Source organism: Pecten maximus, chromosome 12 (assembly GCF_902652985.1).
Source record: "Pecten maximus chromosome 12, xPecMax1.1, whole genome shotgun sequence".
In the NCBI taxonomy this organism is placed as follows: domain Eukaryota; kingdom Metazoa; phylum Mollusca; class Bivalvia; order Pectinida; family Pectinidae; genus Pecten; species Pecten maximus.
The window spans coordinates 4095756-4123713 of record NC_047026.1 but is presented as its reverse complement, the minus strand read 5'-3'; the positions used below and the strand labels follow the sequence as shown (position 1 = coordinate 4123713).

General features: G+C 37.6%; 1 protein-coding gene and 1 long non-coding RNA gene across 4 annotated transcripts; one reads left to right on the top strand and one right to left on the bottom strand.

The window, feature by feature from the left end:
* LOC117339425 lies at positions 1-7557 on the top strand. The gene is made up of 3 exons (XR_004535196.1): positions 1-151; positions 440-688; positions 7417-7557. It is a non-coding gene; the product is annotated as an uncharacterized LOC117339425 (long non-coding RNA).
* On the bottom strand, positions 1781-27041 carry LOC117339424 (synphilin-1-like). 3 transcript variants are annotated; one of them, XR_004535195.1, is made up of 13 exons: positions 26738-27041; positions 17402-17524; positions 16014-16144; positions 15204-15313; positions 14442-14502; positions 13959-14087; positions 13229-13413; positions 11682-11818; positions 10127-10959; positions 9033-9273; positions 8186-8264; positions 2724-7799; positions 1781-2693 (listed from the first exon to the last, which is right to left on the bottom strand). XR_004535195.1 is itself a non-coding variant. In XM_033900996.1 (12 exons), the coding sequence occupies exons 1-12, from the start codon at positions 26739-26741 to the stop codon at positions 7352-7354; spliced, it is 2481 nt and encodes an 826-aa protein (XP_033756887.1). In that variant the 5' UTR covers positions 26742-27041; the 3' UTR covers positions 1781-7351. The 3 variants fall into 3 exon arrangements, 1 of the variants encoding a protein (XP_033756887.1); XR_004535194.1 differs by having other exon boundaries at positions 1781-2919; positions 2950-7799; XM_033900996.1 differs by having other exon boundaries at positions 1781-7799.
* Between the last annotated feature and the right edge of the window lie 917 nt (positions 27042-27958).

Genomic DNA, 27958 nt, shown 5'->3' with positions numbered 1-27958 from the left:
CGTGTCTTCCGAGTTGAAGACTGTTACGGGAGGGAGGAATGTAAACCGATCTGAACCTCGATGGCCAAGTAGCTGCAATAACGTAGCTCTGGAAGACGGACGGACAATTTCTGACAGATGGTCGTCGTCAGAGCTGAGCAATGTAGACAGGGTATGAATTTTCATTCTAATGCCCAAGTAGCTCAAAAATTGTTAGAGTATCTGGAGTTCGGAGGTCCGAGGTTCGAGTCCCAGTTTAGGTCGTTGCGTTTTCCCTCTCCTGTTACATATACATTGTATACGCGTTCTAGTATGATTTTGATTTTAAATTAATTTGCGAAAAAAGAGGTAAAAATGTAAAGCATTGTATAATATATAACTGACTTTGCGAATAAAACGGAAAGGTTACACATTTAACACAAGTGTAAGATTCTATTCATCACATAATTCACATTCACAGATTCGGGAACTTGTGAGAGTGAAGATGAATAAGAGGGCCGATGACAATCAGAGAGGACCTCTCGATAGGAACCCAGGAGAAGGATGGGGCATTCATTAGAATCTCTACCGAATGATCCAAGAAATCCCGGGGGCGGCGTTTACGTAGGTTTGAATACGCAACCCTTTCTTTCCGAGTATGCTTTAGGAGCGATAGAGAGGAGGGTCCTTGGAGAGATGGATACTGCGGGGAGCGGACTACTATCGTTAGGTAAGAAGTGGGACTGTTTTATGCAGGAGGGTCTGAAGCGGAGGGGTGGGACTGTTTTATGCAGAAGGTGGGAAGGGGAGGGGTGGGGTTTTATGTAGGAGGGTCTGAAGAGGAGGGTGGGATTTTATGAAGGAGAGTGGGAAGGGGGGGGGGGGGAGGGAGAGGAGGGGGTCAGTAAGCGGGATCGATACTTGGGGAAAATAACAAATGGATATAACAGGAAGAATAATTGACATAGTCAGACGGACCGTAACGTGTACCAAAGGTGGGGTATTAATGTATAGAGAGAAGGTCAGAACTCCTGGTGGTATTCTGACACAACAAGTTAGTATCGCTGATCATCTGTGTATTAGTAAGAGGGAAGTGGGTACTATGCCAAGCAGAAACGATATTGTATACACATGTTTACTGGAGTCCGTTAATATTAAACGTGTAGTCCAGAAACTGTCCTAGCTCAATCTAATTAGAACACTGCAAAATAATTCTATCGTAGAGGAGCGGAAGAACGAATTTTACAATTTATTTCATTTAGTTTTTTTTCTTTTCTTTCTTTCTTCTTTTTTATATTTACGTAATTAGGTGTGATAAATCAGTGGGTGTAGATTTTTTATGTACAGGTAGATGTGTATAGATACGTTCTTGAAAAAATATATACTACTAGTAATATTTTATTGTCACATACTGTATATTCAATGACTGAATTTTTTATTTAAATATGGATGTTTTAATTACATAGCCTGTCAAATGCAGCAGTTTCTTCTGAAAAAAAAACGTGGTGGGGGGGGGGGGGGGGGGGGGGCGCTTAGTTATAACTCTCCAGTTTGTACCCCCCCCCCCCCCCCCCCCCCCCCCCCCCCCCCCCTCCCCCTCCCCCCGGCCCTCCCCCAACATGAAGACACTACATTGTACATCAAAGTAATTCTGTGCCATCCTATGAATACAATAGCATGCAGTAACCTACATAGAACATCTCATATAAATAATACGGTGCCACTTTTTCATCCATACGTAAGTTTTGAACTACTAGGTACGAAGTATTGGCCTGTACTTCGGGATGTATAAGGGCAAAGTGAATCAGAAACAAATCAGACATTTTTAGGTAAACTTCATTTATTTTCATTATTTAATCATTACAGAACATTTGTTTGAAAAATACTGAAAATAAAACAATTTCAGATATTTCTTGCAGAAGTCGAAAGAATGGAAATCATCTTGACACAAGATTTGAAATTGAATTTGTAACTTAAATAACTACTTAACAGAAGTCATATCCTATAAGATGGACATAGTTTGTAGTCTTTAGTAACAAAATTGATACGTCAAGAAAAAGAAATTTTAAATTGTCATAAAATGTTCGATTGTGACTTTTTCTAGTGCTGGTAAGAAAAACAAGTCAAGGGAGGTAACCGTGATGGGATTGTTGCAAGTACTAGAGGAGAACCAGAAACTGAAATCAAAACATCTTTGTATAGAAAGCCTTAGAATGCTCGCAACAATCCCCAGTCTCCATAGATTAGTTATACTATTAACCCATGCTGTTATTAAACATTGTACATGTATTATAACTGTTTTCTTGATTAATGATTAAGCAATATTCAACATATTTTGTCATTTTACCCTGTTCAAATATATTATCATAATACATACGTACTCTGTTTTGATGAGTTTTTTTGCTCTTTAAACAGCCTCAACACATCGCATAGATTTTAATATTGATTACAAAATTGTTATTATTACATCCTTGAGAAAAACGGCACATAAAGAGGTTGTGTAGATATTTATTGATTGATGACACGAATTTGATTATGTTGCTAATACATTGTAGTAGTAGGATAGGCACTCGTTAAAGGCACTAAGAACTAGTTACAGGCACTGTGAAACTCGCCATAGATAGGAAACAATCGGGGAAGTAATGAAGAAAATCAATGTCAACTTACTGAGACACCTACATGTAGGTATGGTGACATGGTCACCTTGTTACTCTGACAACTGTGCACTATGTGACCTGGGTAATGTGAAACCTTGGCACTGTGACCTTGGTAATGTGAAACCTTGGCACTGTGACCTTGGTAATGTGACACCTTGGCACTGTGACCTTGGTAATGTGACACCTTGGCACTGTGACCTTGGTAATGTGAAACCCTGGCACTGTGACCTTGGTAATGTGAAACCTTGGCACTGTGACCTTGGTAATGTGAAACCTTGGCACTGTGACCTTGGTAATGTGACACCTTGGCACTGTGACCTTGGTAATGTGACACCTTGATGCTGTGACCTTGGTAATGTGACCTGTATCATGTGACAACCTGTGTCACGTGACACCTCGACACTGTGACCTGGTAATGTGAGGCATTGGAAATGTGGCAGCTTGGCACTGTGACCTGGATCTTGTGACAAATTGGCACTCTGACACCTAGGTCATGTGAAAACCTGGTGATGTAACCTGGGTCATGTGAGGCGTGGGTAATGTGGAACCTTATCACCATGACCTGGTCATTCGACATCCTGGGTCCTGTGACATTGTGACCTGGTAATGTGGAACCCAATGTGACCTGGATCATGTGAAATATTGGCACTGTGATCTGGGTCATGTGATAACCTTGGTCATGTGACAATCTGGGTCCTGTGAATCCTTGGCACTGTGACCTGTATCATGTAACAACCTGGATACTGTGACACTAGGTGCAGCAACACTGTTTTCAGTGACCATGTATATGCCTTGATGTAAATAATTTCTGTATCACAACTGCTATTCTTCTATCTGTGCCCCTTCCAGAAGACATCAACATCATGTGGTATATATAGATACCATTGACATCATTAATGATGAAAACAGCTTCAGGAACTTTATCTGCAGGCTTAAATGATACATAACTTTATCTGACTTGTAAAGCTACATCCTATATAACTGAGGATTATATTAATTGGGTTACTATGGATGCTGGAAATATCTTGTTTCAGACAGTACAACAGATAAAAGATCCATCGTAAAGTAATACTTTAAGCTTCTAAATACATTCATACAAACTTCCAATCATTCAATAAAAACACGCACAGTAATGTTGATTCAACTTACAATACATCAAGAAAAACTCTGTGGCTTGACGGTCAAAACACAAAATTAGAGAGTAGTCGTCAAGGCCAGCTTTAGACTGTAATGTACCTAAACATAAAGATTTCCCTGTTAATTAAGTAACTGTCGGCTAATTTCCATCTAAATAAGATACTCTGCACCTACGTTTGTATTTATCCTATTTATCCTGTAAGACTGTTATAGGAATAAGTAATGAAAAATCATACCCTACCCACACTGGGGCTTGAACAAGGGCACTCGCTCTCAAGGCAAACATCTTACCGCTAGGTTAAAGGGGAAATTCCCACTAGTCAGAGTTAGTAAGGTGACCTTATACTCTCCACTTTGACAATAAGATCAGGGGGCAATATGTAAACTTTGACACTGCAGGGGGCTTATTACATGACAATGGAATAACATTTTATAGCATTTTACTGAATTTCAATTGACATGAGTGCATTATTTACCAAACCAGGGTAATTAAAAACATCAGAACAGCACTTCAATGGAAAATAAAATGTTACAAATAGTTTTATTGCAAACACTCAGAATCAATGATAATCAATAATCAAACAATACCTGCATATTCTAATAAAATATATTATCCCCATTTTTTTTATGGAGATGCAAATATAGCTGTTGAATTGGGGAGAAAACAAAACAGATATATATACCGCAAATGAGCAAAGCAGATGAGTAGAAGTCATTTTAACTTTCAATGATTAAAACACTTCATTTACAAATATATAAGAAAGACATTACATGTAAGTATATTAATTGAATGAGATTAGAAACGAGAAAAAATTGCACACTCCCAAATTGATAATACAATGATTCTGTTTGATGACTACAATTGTATATCACAGCAATATTTGAAACTAACTCGTCATTAGATAAAAATCATTCATGTTTCCATAGTAACAAACTCTCGACTAACACAATCATATCCAGCATTTAACCAAAACATGTACAATGTACATACCCAAATCATTGTTATAAAAATGAGACGGCTTTATAAAATCTCTAAGAATCTTGACGAAAAGAATTGTTTACTTGACAAAAAAATGTTAAAAAATTAAATTCATAAGATTATATTTAAAACTAAATTCAACAAATGACATTGTTCAAATTGTGTTTATTTAGAATATTTTACATAAGTACATTAACTGTTTAACAGAACAGCAATATTGTAAAAATAGATTTTGATTATCTGAATGAGGCACATAGGTGAAATTGTACAGTAATTGTTTCAATATGGTAGAATGTTAGAAGTAAATTTTCAATCGATTAACTCTCATATATAAGTATATTAAGGAGAAGTTAACAACAAAAACTCATTTTAAAATGTTATGAAAAATCTATGGAAGGAATCTGACATTTGATTCATGTTATTCAACAGTTTCTTGTCTTTCTTGTTTTCTCTGCTGTAATACAATCCTAAACACAGGGAATGGTAGCAAATTATTGACATTATTATAATACAAATTGGTGTTTGATTACCATGTTAAGGTCAGTAATTCTCTACCATTCCCTGTGATCATGACAGCTGATTAATTATCAAAATATTCTTTTTCTGGCACTTGACAGTAATATATATACACAACTGTGCGTTACAATATCACAAAAAAGATTGGCTGTGAAGGAAAAACAAAAAAACAAGCAATTTTGTCAAAAACTAAAAATGTCTGTCAAAATCTAAAAATGTCTGTCAAATCTTATCAAGTTACCAACATAACACTTATCACAGAAAAGAAGAAATCAATGTCTTTAATTCAAATAACACATGCATATGAAATAAAAATATGATAAAATATCCTCCACAATTATCAAGAAGCCATCAACCCATATCACTGAGTTTCAGTTTGACATTTGAACTTCAAAGGCAATCGCAAGTAGAATGTGAAATATACATTATATATGTAGCATGATATCACCCTTGTTCCTTCTATTTACCAGTATAATACTCATTCGTAAAGTTGGATTTGGTTTATCTAGTCCAGGGTCATTGTCAGATGTCAAGTTTGACCTCGACCTTAGGACCCAATTGGCCTTGAAATTTGACCTCGTGACCTTGATCATTGGTCAGTTAAAATCATGATTTAAAATTTACCTTGACCTTTTATCTTTTGACCGAGTAACTTTGACATTTAACCTGGAAATTAGGTCAGTTGATTAATTTCAAGCAATTTTTTCTTTGTAATGCCATCATGAAATGTTTATTAGTGAAAAGATACTATATTTGATCTTGACCTCTAATCCAGTGACCTTCACTTTTGATTAAATGTTTTTTTCAGATCATTTTTATTTCATAGTGTCATAACAAAATGTTCCTCTGTAAAAACATACAAAAGAAACCAGTAAAGATATTTAGAATTTGACCTTGACATTTGACCCAATAACCTAAATCATTGGTCAGTTGAAACCTTGTATGATTATGATCAACTTTGCTTCATAATGCTATAATAAAATGTTAAGAAGTTAAAAGATACAAAATCTTACCTTTTATCCGATGACTTTCAGTTTAATAAGTTGACTTCTTGTCGTATTTTAACCAAATTTCCTTCATTATGTCTTACCAAAAAATTTATCCATTAAAAGCAAAACAAAAATGAATTTTTTAATGTTAAAATCCAATATAGCCGATTAGAATCTATTTTAAATCTTAATTACAGAACAAAATTAGGATGATGTAAATATTTTAAAAATTAAACATACTCTATTTACTTCCATCAATATTGTGTAAAAGGAAAAAAACAGACAGACAAATGGACGGACAGACAGACAACCAGATATCTAGTTGGCACCCACATCTTTGATGCGGGGCCCTATCAATACAGAAATTAAAACATCACAATTTATTTCCACATCTTGTTCAAGATCTGTTTTATACTCCCATTTTTCTGTATGAATACTGGTTTATCACAGTCTTGCACATTTCCCCTTAACCCTAAATGATAAGAATATCCCATTTCTCTTATCATGGGGCTAAAACTAACAACCTCTCACTTTGTGAGTAGAGTAGATATCCTACATTTGTACTAATATTCCTGCTAGTCAGTGAGCTTGTAAGGTATTCTCTACATATATTTACACTATACACCCTTCACAAAGTCTTCACCCCAACCACAACCCACTTGTTCTGTAGCTCCAACAAACTAATTCCTGGTATATAGCTTACATTTATATCGGTTAACGGAACCAAACGTGTTATAGCATAATAAGAAGTAATAGATAATACCCTGCCTGCATGCGCTCAGGTGCTAAAGACCTCTTGCTCTCAAGGCAAGCTACCACTTGGCTAAAAGGAAATTTCTGCTAGTCTGAGCTTATAAGATGATCTCTAGTTATATAAACTATCTCATATCAGTCATCTGATTTGCCTACAAACCAATATTGTATATAGTAATCCCCTTTTAACCTTTCATGTGAATACACCCAACTTAAAATCTTTTTATATTCTACTTTCCTTAAGTCTCAGACTGTCGGACATACTAGTTAGTCCCCATTTCACCCCAGTGTTATACGGTATAGACTATATTCTAACCTCCCCTAAAATTCAAATGAAATATCACAGAAAAGATTTCCATCAGCTAATGTAGTAAACTCTGTATTGAACGATCCATGCTTTTCTTCTCCATGGTTGTCATGGGGACAGGTGAAGCACACAGAAGAGTTCCACTTGAGTTTGAACCAAAGCTGTTATTGAGAGGAGTTAACTGTATGCTTCTTCCATCACTCCTTTCTGAGGGAAGAGGGCTCCGTGAACCAGAGTGTTGTGAACCGGAATGCATTGACAACCGTGACCCGGAGGATAAAGACAAAAGATCCGGTCCACTGCCTCCGAACCGGTCACGCTCATCCACCGTTAAAAACTGGGACGCCTCACTAAGACCGCTAAATCTACGAGATATTCCACTCTTTTCACTAAAACCACTCAATCGGCGTTGCACACTTCGCTTTATCTTCTCCGATGTCTCGGAATCAAACACCAAAGGACTTGATGAGAGATTCGGACTTGGCTGCTGTGGAATATTCTCGCTGTAAACAGGAAAAATTGATTTTATTATGATGTTAAGTCAAAAATAAAGGAATACATGTTGATAAAGTTCGAAAATACTACACTGTCAAAAATAAAATTATAATTAACATGGTCAGCTATCTTTGCAGTTTTTGATCTTTCATAATCTTGACATTATGGTATAATTAACCCTGACATGAATTATGATGGTGCTTTTTTTCCAAGGACTTTCCTTGCAATAAGATGACGATCACCACTTATCAGTTACGGAGTCAGATGATAATTAATCCATAAGCAAAACACATGTATGCATAATATATCCATCTTATGACATTTTGAATAAAAGATTTTCAGGTATCTGTTGTGATCAACTGGATTAATGGTTGTGTAGTGAACAGATACATACTCGGATGGCCAGAGTTTGATGGTGGGTGGAGGAGTAGGAGACCGCCTTTGCCTGTCACCATGCCTTCCCCGGAAACCAGCTGAGAACAGACAATATGAAAGTTATTACTGAAATGCTCATGCATTTAATAAAACTTGGTTCGACAAGGTCCATTCTTAATGGATATCTGCTTCAGACTTTTGATTCAAAACAATATTATGTTGGACTGCTCCTGAAATAAGTCTGCCTGGGAAAGTTTTATGGCCGACAACATGATATCATCGGGAAATAGAATTCTGACTCGGAAATAGTCAGACATGTTTGGTACTTGACGTGCCTAGTTGTTCCATTGTTATCATTCTAGTTCTCATTTTGAGAATGTGACTTATCCAGATTTTATTCAGATTTTCATGGTGGGTGTCGTTGATGAAGTAGAAGGTGCTTAACCTTCAGGAGCTCCTGGTCCATGTACTTTTTCAAGGATCTCATTACAATTTATAATTTTTTTTCATATCTGCCAGTATATTATCAATTTTGAGTTAGAATTACTTTCTTTAATGTTAGTATTCTCTGTTTTTTTTGCAAAATTTCAAGGTCGATGTATTGATTGATTCCGCCTGAAGAAGCCTGAGAGGGCAGAAAGGCCTTGCGGCAAAGTCTGTTTTTTGTTATTTTTTATATATATATATATATATATATATGGGGCAAAGACGTAATTCAAACAGTGTAAACAATAAGGTTTGTTAAATTTTCGAGGCAATCCGCCCCTTTATCAAAACACAAAAAATCACAAATACAATCACATAATATATATAAGTATATATATATAATGTCATCTACTTGTTAGGTCACATGTATCACACTTTACCTGGTGAGGTGGGAGCTGGCATCCGCATTGGAACTGGTATGGGAGATGGAGGCATACGGAGAGGTGCCAAGTCTTCCTGTTTCTTCCTAGTCAGTGGTTGCCGGGCCAACATATTTGTAGGGAGAGGTGACAATCGTGTGGTCATAACAGGGGGTAAGTTTGGTGACACAGGCATGCCGATGGGCTGCGTTGTCATGTACGGCTGTGGTAGAGGGATGTGAAGAGGCTCTGGACGAGGACTCTATATCAAACACAAATCCATAATTTAAAACACCATACAGTGATTTTTCAGCCTATATAATGCGGTCGGACACTGATCCCATTTCCAAAAAGATTTCATTAAAAAAAATTCCAATTGGCCCGCTGAAATTCCCAACAAATTGCCTATTTCCCATTCCGGATATTTTGACCTTGACCGTTTTTTTCCCATTATGTTACATGTCACTCACTTTAAAGCGCTTGGATGATCATGAAATGCAAAAAAATGGCTGCACCATTATGATGAAAAAAGGAAAAAGAAATCAAACAAATAAAAGTGATCAAAATATATCCAATATGTTTATTTAATAGCTTTTATGTATAAGTTTCATTGCCCAAAAAGGTAAGTTTCCGCGTTAAAATTTCCCAATTTGCAGGAAATTTTTTTTCCCAAAAATAGCCTGAAAAATCACTGTACATTTTATTTCACCATCAATGTCATGAAGATGATTACAGGATCAAGAGAAAACATCTCTATTTTAATATGGATGCACCATTATGATGAAAAAAGGAAAAAGAAATCAAACAAATAAAAGTGATCAAAATATATCCAATATGTTTATTTAATAGCTTTTATGTATAAGTTTCATTGCCCAAAAAGGTAAGTTTCCGCGTTAAAATTTCCCAATTTGCATGAAATTTTTTTTCCCAAAAATAGCCTGAAAAATCACTGTACATTTTATTTCACCATCAATGTATTTTAATACTGGTGTACACAAGCACCCCCCCCCCCCCCCCCCCCCCCCCCCCCCCCCCCCCACCCACATCCCTCCACAAAGAAGAAACCAATCCTAAGCTGTTGAGTTAGTTTTCATTACTTATTTCCCTTGTCTTACCTTCCGAGCTGATTTCCGATTCTTCCTTCGTTGTTTTGGTGATAGATCTGCATCCAGATCAGTTACTGTGGAAAGCACTATTTTCGGAACAACTAATGACCGCGGAGGAGAGTCTTTAGGAGGTGAGCCTCTGGGTGTGGGGCCCCTGGGTGTAGGGCCCCTGGGAGGAGAGCCCCAGGGGCTCTTAGGGGGAGAATTGTCACTATCACTGCTGTCTTTCTCACGATGGATCATTGCATGCTCAACAACCAGTGAGGACATTGGTGATCTCAGTGACCTTGAACTTCTGAGATGTGACCTTGCACTTGCTATAGGTCGTCCATTGCTATTCTCGTCGTCATCTGGTTGACTGACAGTTAATATAGGAATAGGGATAGTCATTGTTCTTCTAACCACTGGCTTCTGCATGGTACCACGATGGAGAGTTGTCTCCCTTTGTATTAGAGAATTATTGAAAATTGTTTCGTTTTGATCAAGTGAATGATGGAGTATTGTCTTTTCCTGCGTTGACCTGTGGGTTAATCTCTGGGTTCGAAGTTCAATGGAGTTTTTTCTGACCCTTGACCTACCACTGGTGTCTCTAGAACTAGCACTATCGGGAACTAAAGTTTTCATTTCTATAGAATCACTGGTGTTTGTTGTATCTGAAGTTGGAGTTCCTGTGCTCTTTTTATGACGGGGTCGGAACAGATCTTTTAACTTCCAAATTGGATTGCGTACAGTTCCCTTCCGAGATGAATTATTGTCGAGTGTTCGTTTCCATGGTTTTGCTTTGGATTCCTTAACAGAATTTGGTTTTATTCCCATTGCCTTTTCTAGCATAGCTTGGCATTCTGAAATATGATGATAACAGTTTAATAAGGTGTTTCACTTGTGATATATTGGTTAATGAGGTTCCTGTTTAAAAATTAAACATCAGAATAGTAAACTATATGTTTCTGAAGGAGTAAAATGCCTTAATGAAACTGAATGATTTCTATTCAAAACATTTGAAATTATTATACAGGTAGTTTACATAACATAAAAACTCATTGTTTCAAAGACAATTAACTGTCAGGACTTGATGATTTGGCAAACTTCCAATATAAAATGCCATAGAAAACAAAATAATAAGCATAATCATATATTTCATTTTTGTCCAAAATTACAAGTGAACTGTGGAGGAATTGCAAAAAATAAGACTACCATTAAGATATTTATTTGCATATACATGTATGTTAATATAGCAAATAAGTTTCCGAGAAATGCAATATATAGTGTATATACATGTATAACTCTAGTAAACTGCCAAGTGATTAACTTAAACAATGATTTACTGCCATTGGTTAAAAAATGTTACACTTATACATTTTGTAACTACCACTGATAATATGCGAACTTCCTTTTCCTTCTATCTATTCTATCTAAGCTCAGACAAGAAAAATAAACTTCATTGCCCTACAACAAGCCCATCTTCTATTTTGAGTGAAAGACTATATGCGGGACTCTTAAGCTTATTACAGGAAAAATAATAGGAATAGTAATACAATTATTCATACAAGTAAATACTGCCAACCTTTGTGACCTGATTGCTGGGCATAATCAAGTGGCGTACCACCCTCAATGTCAACAGGGTTTGGCATCACCTTCAGGCGCAGCAGCAGGGAGACACAGCTTACATGACCCATGGCCGTGGCCCAGTGCAAAGGTGTCCTGTCAACAAAGTCAAGTTAGTCACTCAATAACAGTTACTGGGTACACAAGGTGATTCAGACACACAGTTATAAGGTATTCACTAAGGGAAGAAAACAATTGGTGATTGAGAGGATAAGGTACATCTCAGAGGTGAGGAAGTAACATGTGATAATTGAGGAGAGGGAGACGCACCTGTGATAATTGAAGGGTGGGAGTCACACCTGTGATAATTAAGGGGAGGGAATAACTCCGGAGATAATTGAGGAGAGGGAGATGCACCTGTGATAATTGAGGTGAGGGAGACACACCTGTGATAATTGAGGGGAGGGAGACACACCTGTGTTAATTGAGGGGTTGAGTCACACCTGTAATAATTGAGGGGAATGAGTCACATCTGTGATGATTGAGGGGAGTGAGTCATAACTGTGATAATTGAGAGGAGGGAGACACACCTGTGTTAATGGAGGGGAAGGAATCACACCTGTGATAATTGAGGGGAAGGAGTCACACCTGTGATAATTGAGGGGAGAGAGAGACACACCTGTGATAAATGAGGGGAGGGAGTCACACCTGTGTTAATTGAGGGGAAGGAGTCACACCTGTGTCAATTGAGGGGAGGGATACACCTGTGTTAATTGAGGGGAAGGAGTCACACCTGTGATAATTGAGGGGAAGGAGTCACACCTGTGATAATTGAGGGGAGGGATACACCTGTGTTAATTGAGGGGAAGGAGTCACACCTGTGATAATTGAGGGGAAGGAGTCACACCTGTGATAATTGAGGGGAGAGAGAGACACACCTGTGATAAATGAGGGGAGGGAGTCACACCTGTGTTAATTGAGGGGAAGGAGTCACACCTGTGTCAATTGAGGGGAGGGATACACCTGTGTTAATTGAGGGGAAGGAGTCACACCTGTGTTAATTGAGGGGAAGGAGTCACACCTGTGATAATTGAGGGGAGAGAGAGACACACCTGTGATAAATGAGGGGAGGGAGTCACACCTGTGTTAATTGAGGGGAGGGAGTCACACCTGTGATCATTGAGGAGATGGAGTCACACCTGTGTTCATTGAGGGAAGGGAGTCACACCTGTGTTAATTGAGGGGAGTTAGTCACACCTGTGATAATTAAGGGGAGGAGACACACCTGTGTTAATTGCGGGGAGGGAGTCACCCCTGTGATAATTGAGGGGAAGGAGACACACCTGTGTAAATTGAGGGGAGGGAGTCACACCTGTGATAATTGAGGGAAGGGATACACCTGTGTTAATTGCAGGGAGGGAGTCACCCCTGTGATAATTGAGGGGAGGGAAACACCTGTGTCAATTGAGGGGAGGGATACACCTGTGTTAATTGAGGGGAGGGAATAACCCAGAGATAATTGAGGGGAGGGAGACATGAATGACGATATACAAGGGAGATAATCACCTATCATCGGGATCCTCACACTCCAGTTCACATCCCGTCAGTTTGGCAAGTTCCTGTAGGATGTTCACATTTCCAGCAGCAGCAGCATAATGAACTGCTGTCTTTCCTGAGGAGTCGGGGATGTTGACAAACCGCTGGTTTTTGGCACAGTGTATAAGCACACGACAGCTTTCAATACTTCCTTTCTGTAAATTATAACATCAGAAAATCTTTATTGAATAAAATCTATATATAACAATAGAGTATAGTGTATATCTTTTACTGGTATATATCAACCCTAACTTTAAGTTGATATCGAAAATCATCATTGATAAAGGTAACAAGAACTTCTGACATGTCACTAGGAAATCACTCTATTATCAAATGCTTGGATGTACTTGGAAATAAGAATAGTGATTGCTGTTAGTTCTAAGAAAAATACATACAATTTTACTCTGTTCATAAAGAAAGTCATTGATTTTTAAAGGAATCATTTCCATTATTTCATTCGGAAACACAAATTTTTGTTTTTTGTTTTTTTTTTTGCAATCAGCTGCTCTGCAACTATTTTTCATACCCCAACACTAAAGACAAGCCAATATACTTGTTTCAGTATCAAAAGTGTTTTGTATCTTTTTATTTATTTATGAATGGTTTTCTACTTTTACTGAGAGAATTAGATTTCTCTCCAGATACAGTGTAGAACAATGACAAGTATTGACCATTGGTCTTTATCAACAGTGGTCCTGACCTGTGCTGCCCAGTGCAGGGCAGTTTTATTGTCTACGTCCTGACACGTCATGTCGCCCCCGTGCATGATCAACATCTGTACATGTTCAGGTCTATCGTGGAAGGCCGCCCAGTGTAAAGGGGTCATTTTCTACAGAAAAAATATTTTATGATTCAAGAGGTAATATGTAGCATTTAATGATGGTCATTGAAGGAACAAGATTTCATTACGAATATTTTATCTGACCAAAATGAAAAATAGTTACATTTGTTCATCCCTTTGACCATTGTGATGTTGAAAATACTTATAAATTGTATATGAAACAATTTGTGAACTGCTTTCACTTGAGATTCATGTTCAATATGAATATCAGTCATTGATTACCTTGGTAACTCATTTTACATTGGATGAACCAGATTTCCAGGTGGCAGTTATATGACTATGAATACCAAGTATAAAGCAGAATGAATATGGTAGGAAGGGAAATCTTTGGTGTTACTATACCTCGTTGTCGGGCTGATTGACTTCCGGCCCTATCAGAGTCTGCAGCAAGGCACCAATAATCCTGTAACAGTGATGTTAAAAAAGTGTTTATAATTGTGTTGTTATAATACTTGTCGTCACATTATTTATCCTTATAAGATAATTCCTAACATTTTGTCTCCACTGCTAAAGGAGATCTATTCTTTTTTCTCATATATATTTTTATTGATCATATATGCAATTGTTACAACATATAATACATATGTATATCCAAATCCACTAAGAATAACATGATGGATAATTAGAAAATGACATATAAATATGAATTATTAAGTGATATACATCAATACACTTACTAGTATATGATGTTTCCATAATTGGTGTATAAAGAACTATATTTCACCTTTTGATTAATTATTGCATTACCGGGGCAATAATTTACTTTTGATTTTGTCATTTTTCTTAACATTGTAGGTGTACATACCAATTTTCTCTATTCTTTTATAATAAGACAGATATAATTTACCTGTGGGAATTAAAGGAATCCCTTTGCTTACAATAGTAAATGAAAAAACCTTAAGAAAAGTAACACAAAAATTATTTCGTATTCTGATCTAACATCACTATACCCCAAAAAGTACTATTTGAGAGTTAAATGTTAGTTCAATACCATGTTTTATTTGTATAAGGTTAAAAAATGAAAACCAAAAAGCCTTTACATAACAGTCCCTAATGTAGCATTGTCTCTCTTTCCATCTTCACAAAAAGGATATCTGTTCTTACCTTATGTCCTTATCATAGGTGCAGGCGTGTAGTGGGGTCCTCCCAGACTTGTCCGAGATGTTCTGTTTGGCACCTTTCCTCAGGAGGTACATAACCCCATCATACCAGCCCTACAACACAAACAAGAGGTTCAATGGGCCTGTAAATAGCACCATCATATACCAGCCCTACAACACAAACAAGAGGTTCAATGGGCATGTACATAACATTATCATATACCAGTCCTATAAACATGAGGTTCGATGGGCCTGTACATAACTATATCATATACCAGCCCTATAACACAAACAAGAGGTTGGATGGGTCTGTACATAACCTTATCATATACCAGTCCTACAACACAAACAAGAGGTTTGGTGGGCCTGTACAAAACCCAACCATAAACCAGCCTTACAATATAAACAAGAGGTATATTTGGCCTGTAAATAGCACCATCATATACCAGCCCTACAACACAAACAAGAGGTTTTGTGGGCCTGTACATAAGCCCATCATATACAACCTTACAATAAAAAACCCAGCCTTAAACAGTGATGTGTAATAAAACATTGTATCTACCCAGTATGTTACCTATTTATTTTAAACTGGATACTCGATACATCAATCATCTTTGTTCTCTGTAAAAGTGGTTGGAATGTAAGATGGCTTACGAACAGGCACAGTTTCTTACATTTTGTGTAGAAGAAAATTTCAATCTATTGTATTAATTAATTTTTTGTTTGATTAGTGGATCAAAGAAATAATTGATCAGTAGTCGATGGATTATTAGAAGATTGTATTACACAACTAAACCAGGTTACCAACACAAACCTGATATGCAGCAGTGGAGAGGCATGTGCGGCCTTGTCCATCACGGGAGTTCACATCCGCACCCATCTTTATAAGGCGCTTAACTGCACCCAGCTGTTCCGAACGTACAGCATGTGACAACGGGGTAAATCCTGTAGCAGAGTTTAACAATATTAATGAAATATGAAGAGAGAGTGGGTACAAAAATGATTTGGGTAGGGGTTAAGTAGACATGGGGCAGGGGTAGGGTAGGGGTGGGGCAGAGGTGGGGCAGACAGGGACCAGTGGGGTAGGGCAGACAAGGGGTGGGGCAGAAGCAGGGAAGACAAGGGGTGGGGGTGTGGGCAGACAGGGACCAGTGGGGGTAGGGCAGACAAGGGGTGGGGCAGAAGCAGGGAAGACAAGGGGTGGGGGTGTGGGCAGACAGGGACCAGTGGGGTAGGGCAGACAAGGGGTGGGGCAGAAGCAGGGAAGACAAGGGGTGGGGGTGTGGGCAGACAGGGACCAGTGGGTTAGGGCAGACAAGGGGTGGGGCAGAGGCAGGGAACACAAGGGGTGGGGGGTGGGGGCAGACAGGGACCAGTGGGGGTAGGGCAGACAAGGGGTGGGGCAGAGGCAGGGAAGACAAGGGGTGGGGGTGTGGGCAGACAGGGACCAGTGGGGGTAGGGCAGACAAGGGGTGGGGCAGAGGCAGGGAAGACGTGGAGGAGGGCAGAAGGGGGGTGGGGCAGACAATGTGGCTGTTAACAGTGCCTCTTGTCTATGTAAAGTCCGGCAGCTCATTTTGATGATAATTACTGTAGCTGTACATATTTTAGTGGTATAGTCTTAATTTAATGCTTTGCACACTGAAAGCATTGCAATAAATTAGGACATCACTCTATATACTATCTATTACAGAAACTTATTTGGGTATCCCAATTGATCAATTCACTAACCCAGTGTTAAAAGTTGGAAATGTGTAAAAATTTGAATAGGCCAAAGAAATTACATTCTAATTTATATTGTTGTACATTGTAGTATATTTTTCTGTACAATCAATACAGGTGGAGATGGCTCCCTGATTTGTCAATAGTGTTGTATGCTTTATAACACCAAGTGCAATGAGATGTTACACAGAATTTTTACATTCTGATCCATGAACAAAGATTATGATAGAAAATGTGTGGGTCAATAACTTTGTATGCTTTTAAATATAACAATTTCGAATTTTTACATTCTAATCCATGAACAAAGAGTAATGATAGAAAATATGTGGGTTAATAAATTTGTATTTTTATAACAATTAAGTGATATGAGATGTTATACAGAATCAATGAAAAAAGATTTATGATAGAAAATTTGTATGTCTATAATTTTATATGCTTTATAGCACCAAGTGGGATGTTACATGATAGAATATTACTGACCATCTATGTCCTCCTGTTCAATAACACTGGGATCCTTCTGTATAGCCTGAATCAACAGGCTGTTATCGCCGTTAGCTGCGGCTTGGTGAGCGAGGTACAATTCTTCCGAGTCCGAGTCTGCCTCTACAACACACATGGAAAGTTTTTGTAAAATCAAGACTTTTACAGACGTTATATCAGCTATATATGAGAACTCTCCATAAACAGCAGAACTGATTTCATGCCCATCACATAATTGGTGATTTTCTGAAAGTGTAAATTTCCAAGCAAACAATATTTTCATCAAGGTTTTAAATTTGTCTTGGAATAAAATCTTACAGATCTAAGTGAAGAGCTAATGCCGGTTCCTGACATCCGTTGCCTGGATACAACCCAATTAACGGGTGATTGAAGGATACTGGGTTTGGTTTGGTTTATTTTGTTTAACATCCTATTAACAGCCAGGGTCATTTAAGGATGTGCCAGGTTTTGGAAGTGGAGGAAAGCTGGAGTACCTAGAGAAAAACCACCAACCTACGGTCAGTACCTGGCAACTGCCCCACGTAGGTTTCGAACTCGTAACCAAGAGGTGGAGGGCTAGTGATAAAGTGTCGAGACACCTTAACCACTCAGCTACCGCAGCCCCCTGAAGATTAATTAGGACAAACTAAGAAGAGTCGTCGATTGAAAAAAAGCTCAGGGAAAGTGGATTCTTGTTTGAAATTTCTATCAGTTTCGCTTGAACTATAAATCGTCCTAAAGAAGCCCAATTTCAGTTAAATCTGGTTGATGTGTCTTAATAGAAGAACCATTCTACAGCCAGTTGTTGTGAATTGCTACTCTTTGTAGAGATAAAAATTTTCCTATAGAATAAGTCTATATCAACAGATTTTGGAATCAAACCTAAACCACTAGCTAGCACTTATTCGTGAAACATAATTTCCAGTGGTAGGAAAGAACTATCGCTGAACACTTTCCTACATTATTACAGAGAAAAGATTTGGTTTGTTTGGTTTGTTTTTGTTTAACGTCATATAAACAGCCAGGGTCATTTAAGGACATGCCAGGTTTTGGATGTGGAGAAAAACCCAGAGGTGGAGGGCTAGTGATAAAGTGTCGAGACACCTTAACCACTCGGCCACCACGGCCCCACAAAGAGAAAAAAAATCAACAGGGACAGATATAAGACATATATACAATGTATATATACATATGTATATATAGGTCAAAGAAGTAATACCAATGGTAATAATCCGGGTAACACTGGATCCTTGCAAAGGTTTGTCTGCAGGATACAAATTACTATATAGATATAAGTGAAGATACAGAATATTTATGTGAAAATGTGAAATGAGAGAACAAATTATGTTTTCGTTACATATTGTAGGTATTTCATTAGTATATAGATATAAGGTTTTTTCCTCTAACATATTATCACCCTAATGAAAGTTTCAAACATTGTCAAACGCTTAGAATAATTGGCAAATACATTCATCACTACAAATGTTAACAGACCTTTATCACTGCCAACTCATTATTGTTAGGGTTTGTTTGCAGGGTTGATAACCTCATGAACAGCAAAATTCATAGTAAGCAAGGTTCCATTGTAGTAGTTGGTGGCTAGCTCAATAGACATCATATGGGAGGCCTTTTGGATTTTATCCTGCAACTGCCACCGCATTGTCGGAATACACCCACCGTATATATTTTTGCTGTATATGGCAGTGACGGAATGCAGCTGTATTTTTTAATCTTAGCACGTGCGTCAGTTCGACTGACCTACTTCAAAGTGAAACTATGTTTAAAAGGCGAACATATTTCTATCATTTTCGACACTGTTTCACTTCAAAATGATTATTTTTTATAAGTGTTTTTATGACTGTTGCAGGATAAATAGAATACATGGTCAGTGTCTTAAAATATAAGCTGTATTTTTGGCTCGGGACAGAAAGACAAAAGTGGCTCGCCACTTTTGTCTTTCTTTACCCTCGCCAAAATACAGCTTATATTTTAAGACACTGACCATGTATTCTCTATATATCCAGAGAAACTAAGTGAAGTGTTTTGCTCAAGGACCAAGCATGAAAGCAAAGAGTGATGGAAGATTTAAATTGAAAGAAATGACACCCAGCCAGACCTATATGAGACATTAACGAAGATTTATCTATTAGTAATCCGATAAGGACACAGGTAAATAAAATACTGAAATGGTTTATAGGGGAAATATCTATTACCTCTGTTTAATTAAATACACTTCTATGTATAGGTAAATAAAATATTGTAGGTATACGAGAACTTTCTATTGTATAGCAGCATACACACATCTACAGCCTGGTGTGTATAGGTTGAATTACTCACTGTTATAACATTAGCGGTATATATAGATCTACATAGTTGTTTAGTGACAATCAATAAAGACCGATGTTTAATATTCCCCTCTTGTGAAAAACTAATACAAAATAAACACAAGTCTAGGAGTGTGGTTCGGGTTTGGTCAATAATAAAACAATATGTCCGATATATTGGAATCGTGGCATTGTATTTTTATTTGATAAAAAATCTTCAAACAAAATATTGACTAAACAGCTATGTCTCCACTAGCTGTACTCTACCTTTCACAAACTTTTGACAGTGAGCTGTAGAATATCAGTACTAGCAGTTTGGGGGTCTAAAATAGCAGTATTTTGGGAGTTTACAATATCAGCAGTTTGGGGGTCTAAAATATCAGTAGTTTGGAAGCTTACAATATCAGTAGTTTGTGAGTTTACAATATCAGCAGTTTGGGAGTTTACAATATCAGTAGTTTAGGAGTTTACAATATCAGTAGTTTGGGAGTTTATGATATCAGTATTTTGGGAGTTTACAATATCAGTAGTTTGGGAGTTTATGATATCAGTAGTTTGGGAGTATAGACTATCAGTAGTTTGGGAGTTTACAATATCGGTAGTTTGGGAGTTTACAATATCAGTAGTTTGTAAGTTTACAATATCAGTAGTTTGGGAGTTTACAATATCAGTAGTTTAGGAGTTTACAATATCAGTAGTTTGTGAGTTTACAATATCATTAGTTTGTGAGTTTACAATATCAGTAGTTTGGGAGTTTACAATATCAGTAGCTTGGGGGTCTAAAATATCAGTATTTTGGGAGTTTACAATAGCAGTATTGGAGTTTACAATATCAGTAGTTTAGGAGTTTACAATATCAGTAGTTTGTGAGTTTACAATATCATTAGTTTGTGAGTTTACAATATCAGTAGTTTGGGAGTTTACAATATCAGTAGTTTGGGAGTTTACAATATCAGTAGTTTGGGAGTTTACATTATCAGTAGTTTGTGAGTTTACAATATCAGTAGTTTAGGAGTTTACAATATCAGTAGTTTGGGAGTTTACAATATCAGTAGTTTGGGAGTTTACAATATCAGTAGTTTGGGAGTTTACAATATCGGTAGTTTGGGAGTTTACAATATCAGTAGATTAGGAGTTTACAATATCAGCAGTTTGGGAGTTTACAATATCAGTAATTTGTGAGTTTACAATATCTGTAGTTTGGGAGTTTACAATATCAGTAGTTTGGGAGTTTACAATATCAGTAGTTTGGGAGTTTACAATATCAGTAGTTTGGGAGTTTACAATATCAGTAGTTTGGGAGTTTACAATATCTGTAGTTTGGGAGTTTACAATATCAGTATTTTGGGAGATTACAATATCAGTAGTTTGGGAGTTTACAATATCAGTATTTTGGGAGATTACAATATCAGTAGTTTGGGAGTTTACAATATCAGTAGTTTGGGAGTTTACAATATCAGTAGTTTGGGAGTTTACAATATCAGTAGTTTAGGAGTTTACAATATCAGTAGTTTGGGAGTTTACAATATCTGTAGTTTGGGAGTTTACAATATCAGTAGTTTGGGAGTTTACAATATCAGTAGTTTGGGAGTTTACAATATCAGTAGTTTGGGAGTTTACAATATCAGTAGTTTGGGAGTTTACAATATCAGTAGTTTGGGAATTTACAATATCAGTAGTTTGGGAGTTTACAATATCAGTAGTTTGGGAGTTTACAATATCAGCAGTTTGGGAATTTACAATATCGGTAGTTTGGGAGTTTACAATATCGGTAGTTTGGGAGTTTACAATATCGGTAGTTTACTTTTAAGCTAGAAAGAATTGTCACAATCTCAAAATGAGATATAATCCCAATTTTGTAATAATAATGATATAAATATGAATTAAATCTGCTACTGCCTCCTCTCTCAAGTTAATTCCAAAATCTCGTACACATGTACATTTCAGAAAATCTGTTTATACAGCTAACAAAATATAACTAATTAAGATCAATCCTATCAATTAAAAAAAGTGCCTAATTACAACATGAGAATTTTTTTTTTGTCGATTAGATAATCCTGGTTTCATGCCTTGAGCATTGAGCTTGAAACTCCATTTAATTCATATGAAATATTTGATCAATATATTCTTACATGTTAACCTAAACGTCCCTATAGATATACAGCGTGCAGCAGGCTTTGATTTCAATAGCCTATTATCAAAGTGACAATAATGTCGAGCAGTGTCTGAAACCATTTTACTTAATAGGTAGCGATTATCTTATTGTGAATCTCACATTTAACGCGTGGGATATAATGTATCGCGTTCCAAGGAGAGAAAAATTAGTGTTAAAATTGAATACCTGAACCCTGAAATGAAAATTTTGACTTTTTTTTCAGAATCAATGCTCAAATCTTTAGATACAATAAAAAATAGGTTACATAACAAGAGTCTGCTAATTTGCACTGTCTGTCGATCTGTCTTTTGTTAAGTCACAAGATGGAAGTCCAACAACTATCAAATCAAAAAGTTAAAAGACTTACATTTTATTTTACAGCAATTTCAAAGTAATTTATACATCAACTTATCAACACCAATCACTCTTGTCTCCATGGATAGAGTGCCAGAGGTTAGGTTTGGTTTATTTAGTTTAATATCCTATTAACAGCTTAGGTCATTTAAGGACGGCCTCCCGTGCGTGCGACATGCATGCGTGTGTTGAGTGCGTATGTGTGTTTTGGGAGGCTGCGGTATGTTCGTGTTAAGTCCATTGTGATAGGCCGGAACTTTTGCCGATTTATAGTGCTACCTCACTGAAGCAAACTGCCGAAGACACCCAGCAGCACACCCCACCTGGTCACATAATACTGACAACAGGTGAACCAGTCGTCCCGCTCCTAATATGCTGAGCGCTAAGCAGGAGTAGCAACTACCATTTTTAAAGACTCTGGTATGTCTCGGCTAGGGGACAGAACCCAAAGCCTTCCTCACAGCGGCAAACGCTCAACTAAAGGCCAAAAATGAGGCATTGTCAAGGGAGACCTTAGGAAGAAGAAAGTTGTTAAGAAAGAAGAGAAAAGATAAGATCCCAAATTTAGTCGCCTCTTACGATCATGCAATGGGGGCAGCAGGTACAATTCTTACGCCCTACCTGCAGGGCAGGTGCTAGAGGTGTCTTACTTTAGGAGGAAACTGAAATAACTAGAAAATCTCAGCCATAATTGGGCAGGTGATGCCAATGCATACTCATGTCTGATCATCGAATCAAACAGGTTTACTTTATTTAACATCCTATTAACAGCCAGGATCATTTAAGGATGTGCCAGGTTTTGGAGGTGGAGGAAAGCCGGAGTACCCGGAGAAAAACCAACGGCCTACGGTCAGTACCTGGCAACAACGAGGGTTTAGAACTCGCAACCCAGAAGTGAAGGGCTAGTGAAAAAGTGTTGGGACACCTTAAAACCATTCGACCATCGCAGCCCTGGAATCAAACTGCAGTCACCAAGGTGAAAGGCTAGGTCACCGTGACCTATATCTCCTGCTACACAGACTTTGGTTATGAATATTCTATGTTAAGCCCATAATGATCAAATTGCAGCAATGAGAGGATAAAAAAACATGTGTTTTTAGAACATTTTCTAATTAAAAGCGCTTCTGACTTTTGACAGAATTGGATTCAGATCTTGATCAATGTGTCTGAAAACAAATTGTGTCGATGTGGTTGTTCTCTAAAGGGGTGAAGGTTAAATCGAACCTCATATAACCCTGACCATGCATAACACCTCAGATGATACCTGTCTGTACATAACACCTCAGATAACACCTGTCTCTACATAACACCTCAGATAACACCTGTCTGTACATAACACCTCAGATAACACCTGTCTGTACATAACACCTCAGATAACACCTGTCTGTACATAACACCTCAGATAACACCTGTCTATACATAACACCTCAGATAACACATGTGTACATAACACCTCAGATAACACCTGTCTGTACATAACACCTCAGATAACACCTGTCTGTACATAACACCTGTCTGTACATAACACCTCAGATAACACCTGTCTGTACATAACACCTCAGATAACACCTGTCTATACATAACACCTCAGATAACACTTGTCTGTACATAACACCTCAGATAACACCTGTCTGTACATAACACCTCAGATAACACCTGTCTGTAGATAACACCTGTCTGAACATAACACCTCAGATAACACCTGTCTGTACATAACACCTCAGATAACACCTGTCTATACATAACACCTCAGATAACACCTGTCTGTAGATAACACCTCAGATAACACCTGTCTGTACATAACACCTCAGATAACACCTGTCTGTACATAACACATCAGATAACACCTGTCTGTACATAACACCTCAGATAACACCTGTCTATACATAACACCTCAGATAACACCTGTCTCTACATAACACCTCAGATAACACCTGTCTATACATAACACCTCAGATAACACATGTCTGTACATAACACCTCAGATAACACTGGTCTATACATAACACCTCAGATAACACCTGTCTCTACATAACACCTCATATAACACCTGTCTGTACATAACACCTCAGATAACACCTGTCTGTACATAACACCTCAGATAACACCTGTCTGTACATAACACCTCAGATAACACATGTCTGTACATAACACCTCAGATAACACCTGTCCGTACATAACACCTCAGATAACACATGTCTGTACATAACACCTCAGATAACACTTGTCTCTACATAACACCTCAGATAACACCTGTCTCTACATAACACCTGTCTCTACATAACACCTCAGATAACACCTGTCTATACATAACACCTCAGATAACACCTGTCTCTACATAACACCTCAGATAACACCTGTCTGTACATAACACCAGATAACACCTGTCTCTACATAACACCCTCAGATAACACTGTCTAATTACATAACACCTCAGATAACACCGTCTATACATAACACCTCAGATAACACCTGTCTCTACATAACACCTGTCTCTACATAACACCTCAGATAACACCTGTCTCTACATAACACCTCAGATAACACCTGTCTATACATAACACCTCAGATAACACTTGTCTGTACATAACACCTCAGATAACACCTGTCTGTACATAACACCTCAGATAACATGTCTCTACATAACATCTCAGATAACACCTGTCTGTACATAACACCTCAAATAACACCTGTCTGTATATAACACCTCAGATAACACCTGTCTCTACATAACATCTCAGATAACACCTGTCTGTACATAACACCTCAGATAACACCTGTCTGTACATAACACCTCAGATAACACCGGTCTTTACATAACACCTCAGATAATACCTGTCTGTACATAACACCTCAGATAACACCTGTCTATACATAACACCTCAGATAATACCTGTCTGTACATAACACCTCAGATAACACCTGTCTATACATAACACCTCAGATAACACCTGTCTATACATAACACCTCAGATAACACCGGTCTTTACATAACACCTCAGATAACACCTGTCTCTACATAACACCTCAGATAACACCTGTCTATACATAACACCTCAGATAACACCTGTCTGTACATAACACCTCAGATAACACCTGTCTGTACATAACACCTCAGATAACACCTGTCTATACATAACACCTCAGATAACACTTGTCTGTACATAACACCTCAGATAACACCTGTCTGTACATAACACCTCAGATAACACCTGTCTGTACATAACACCTCAGATAACACCTGTCTATACATAACACCTCAGATAACACCTGTCTCTACATAACACCTCAGATAACACCTGTCTGTACATAACACCTGTCTGTACATAACACCTCAGATAACACCTGTCTGTACATAACACCTCAGATAACACCTGTCTCTACATAACACCTCAGATAACACCTGTCTGTACATAACACCTCAGATAACACCTGTCTGTATATAACACATCAGATAACACCTGTCTGTACATAACACCTCAGATAACACCTGTCTGTACATAACACCTCAGATAACACCTGTCTGTACATAACACCTCAGATAACACCTGTCTGTACATAACACCTCAGATAACACCTGTCTATACATAACACCTCAGATAACACTTGTCTGTACATAACACCTCACATAACACCTGTCTGTACATGACACCTCAGATAACACTTGTCTGTACATAACACCTCAGATAACACTTGTCTGTACATAAACAACCTGTCTGTACATAACACCTCAGATAACACCTGTCTGTATACATAACACCTCAGATAACACCTGTCTCTATATAACACCTCAGATAACACTTGTCTGTACATAACACCTCAGATAACACCTGTCTGTACATGACACCTCAGATAACACCTGTCTGTACATAACACCTCAGATAACACCTGTCTATACATAACACCTCAGATAACACCTGTCTGTACATAACATCTCAGATAACACCTGTCTCTACATAACACCTCAGATAACACCTGTCTATACATAACACCTCAGATAACACCTGTCTGTACATAACACCTCAGATAACACCTGTCTGTACATAACACCTCAGATAACACCTGTCTGTACATAACACCTCAGATAACACCTGTCTATACATAACACCTCAGATAACACCTGTCTGTATACATAACACCTCAGATAACACCTGTCTGTATACATAACACCTCCGATAACACCTGTCTATACATAACACCTCAGATAACACCTGTCTGTATACATAACACCTCAGATAACACCTGTCTGTATACATAACACCTCAGATAACACCTGTCTGTACATAACACTTCAGACAAACATTAATCTCGCACCCCACACAACCCCTCCCCCACAATCAATACACAGTTGAACCCCTGTGCTATATATGACATGTATTAGCAGTGTAAGATACTCGTCTCGTACCTATTTATTAATAACTTGTTTACCTTAAAAGTTTACCCCGACTGTTGATCACCTGTACCTGATCACTGTTAGACTAACAAGTCTATAATTTTACATACCCATAACATTTTGTTCGCGTCATATCCACAAATCCATGGTCAGCACATTCACAAACATCAGTCTGATCTGACACGATTTTGTTTACTTCTTGAGCTGTTTATGCCGACATAACTATCACAGCCCGTGAACACTGCCATGATATTTCATCCATTAAAAAGGTTAGCTCGAAACACAATGAAATCTGTCCTGATGATGATCTGTGATAAGTCATGAACGTTTTACGACGAAGACACTGAGGTTTGATGTGTGTATACGGGTAGTTGATAAACGTACGTCTACTAATTGTCAATCGTTCTGGGTCACACACTCGTTCCGTTCCAATGATTAGTTGCTGACATAAAGCTTGTATATACAGTAATATTGAACACACGACAACACCAATCAGCCAACGATGACTTCTGGCCTTAATATATACATATAGCAGTTAATAATCGGTTGTTTGATGGTTGATTCCAAAATCTAGTAAATGGGTTAGCAGCCGAAAGCTGACGGTCTTGCTTGTTTGCTCTGTTCAGTTTGGTGTGAGCTTTAATGGATCGCTACAATTATGACATATAGTACTAATAAAGACAGGCCGGACGTTCTATCAATGACTAGCTAATATACTATTAAAATAGCAGTTATTAATATATGTACAGGTATTTAGAGGAAGGTATAGATCTATATTCATTTACAAAGTAACCAAACAACATATTTAACAACTGAAATGTACATTTTAAGAGACGTATTTCTCAAACTTACAATATTTACATATTGTACGTAGTAAAACTGCAATTTTATGATTTCTATGATGATAAATGTCGACTTTGAGGGAAAACGATCGATCAGTTTGTATGATATGAAATCTGCCGTGTTCGATACCCTACATCTACTGTACAAGTTTGGTGTTACCCATCTACATATCTGGTGGTATCCATCTACATATCTGGTGGTATCTATCTAAATCTACATATCTGGTGGTGTCCATTTACATATCTGGTGGTATCCATCTAAATCTACATATCTGGTGGTATCCATATAAATCTACATATCTGGTGGTATCCATATAAATCTACATATCTGGTTGTATCTATCTACATATCTGGTGGTATCCATATAAATCTACATATCTGGTTGTATCTATCTACATATCTGGTGGTATCCATATAAATCTACATATCTGGTGGTATCCATATAAATCTACATATCTGGTTGTATCTATCTACATATCTGGTTGTATC

Bases quoted from the DNA above. Each gene is read 5' to 3' on its own strand.
- LOC117339424 (XM_033900996.1), bottom strand. The intron at 10,960-11,681 runs GTTGGCAGTATT...ATCATATTTCAG, and splicing joins CCAGCAATCAGGTCACAAAG to AATGCCAAGCTATGCTAGAA. The intron at 9,274-10,126 runs GTAAGACAAGGG...TGTTTGATATAG, and splicing joins ATCGGAAATCAGCTCGGAAG to AGTCCTCGTCCAGAGCCTCT.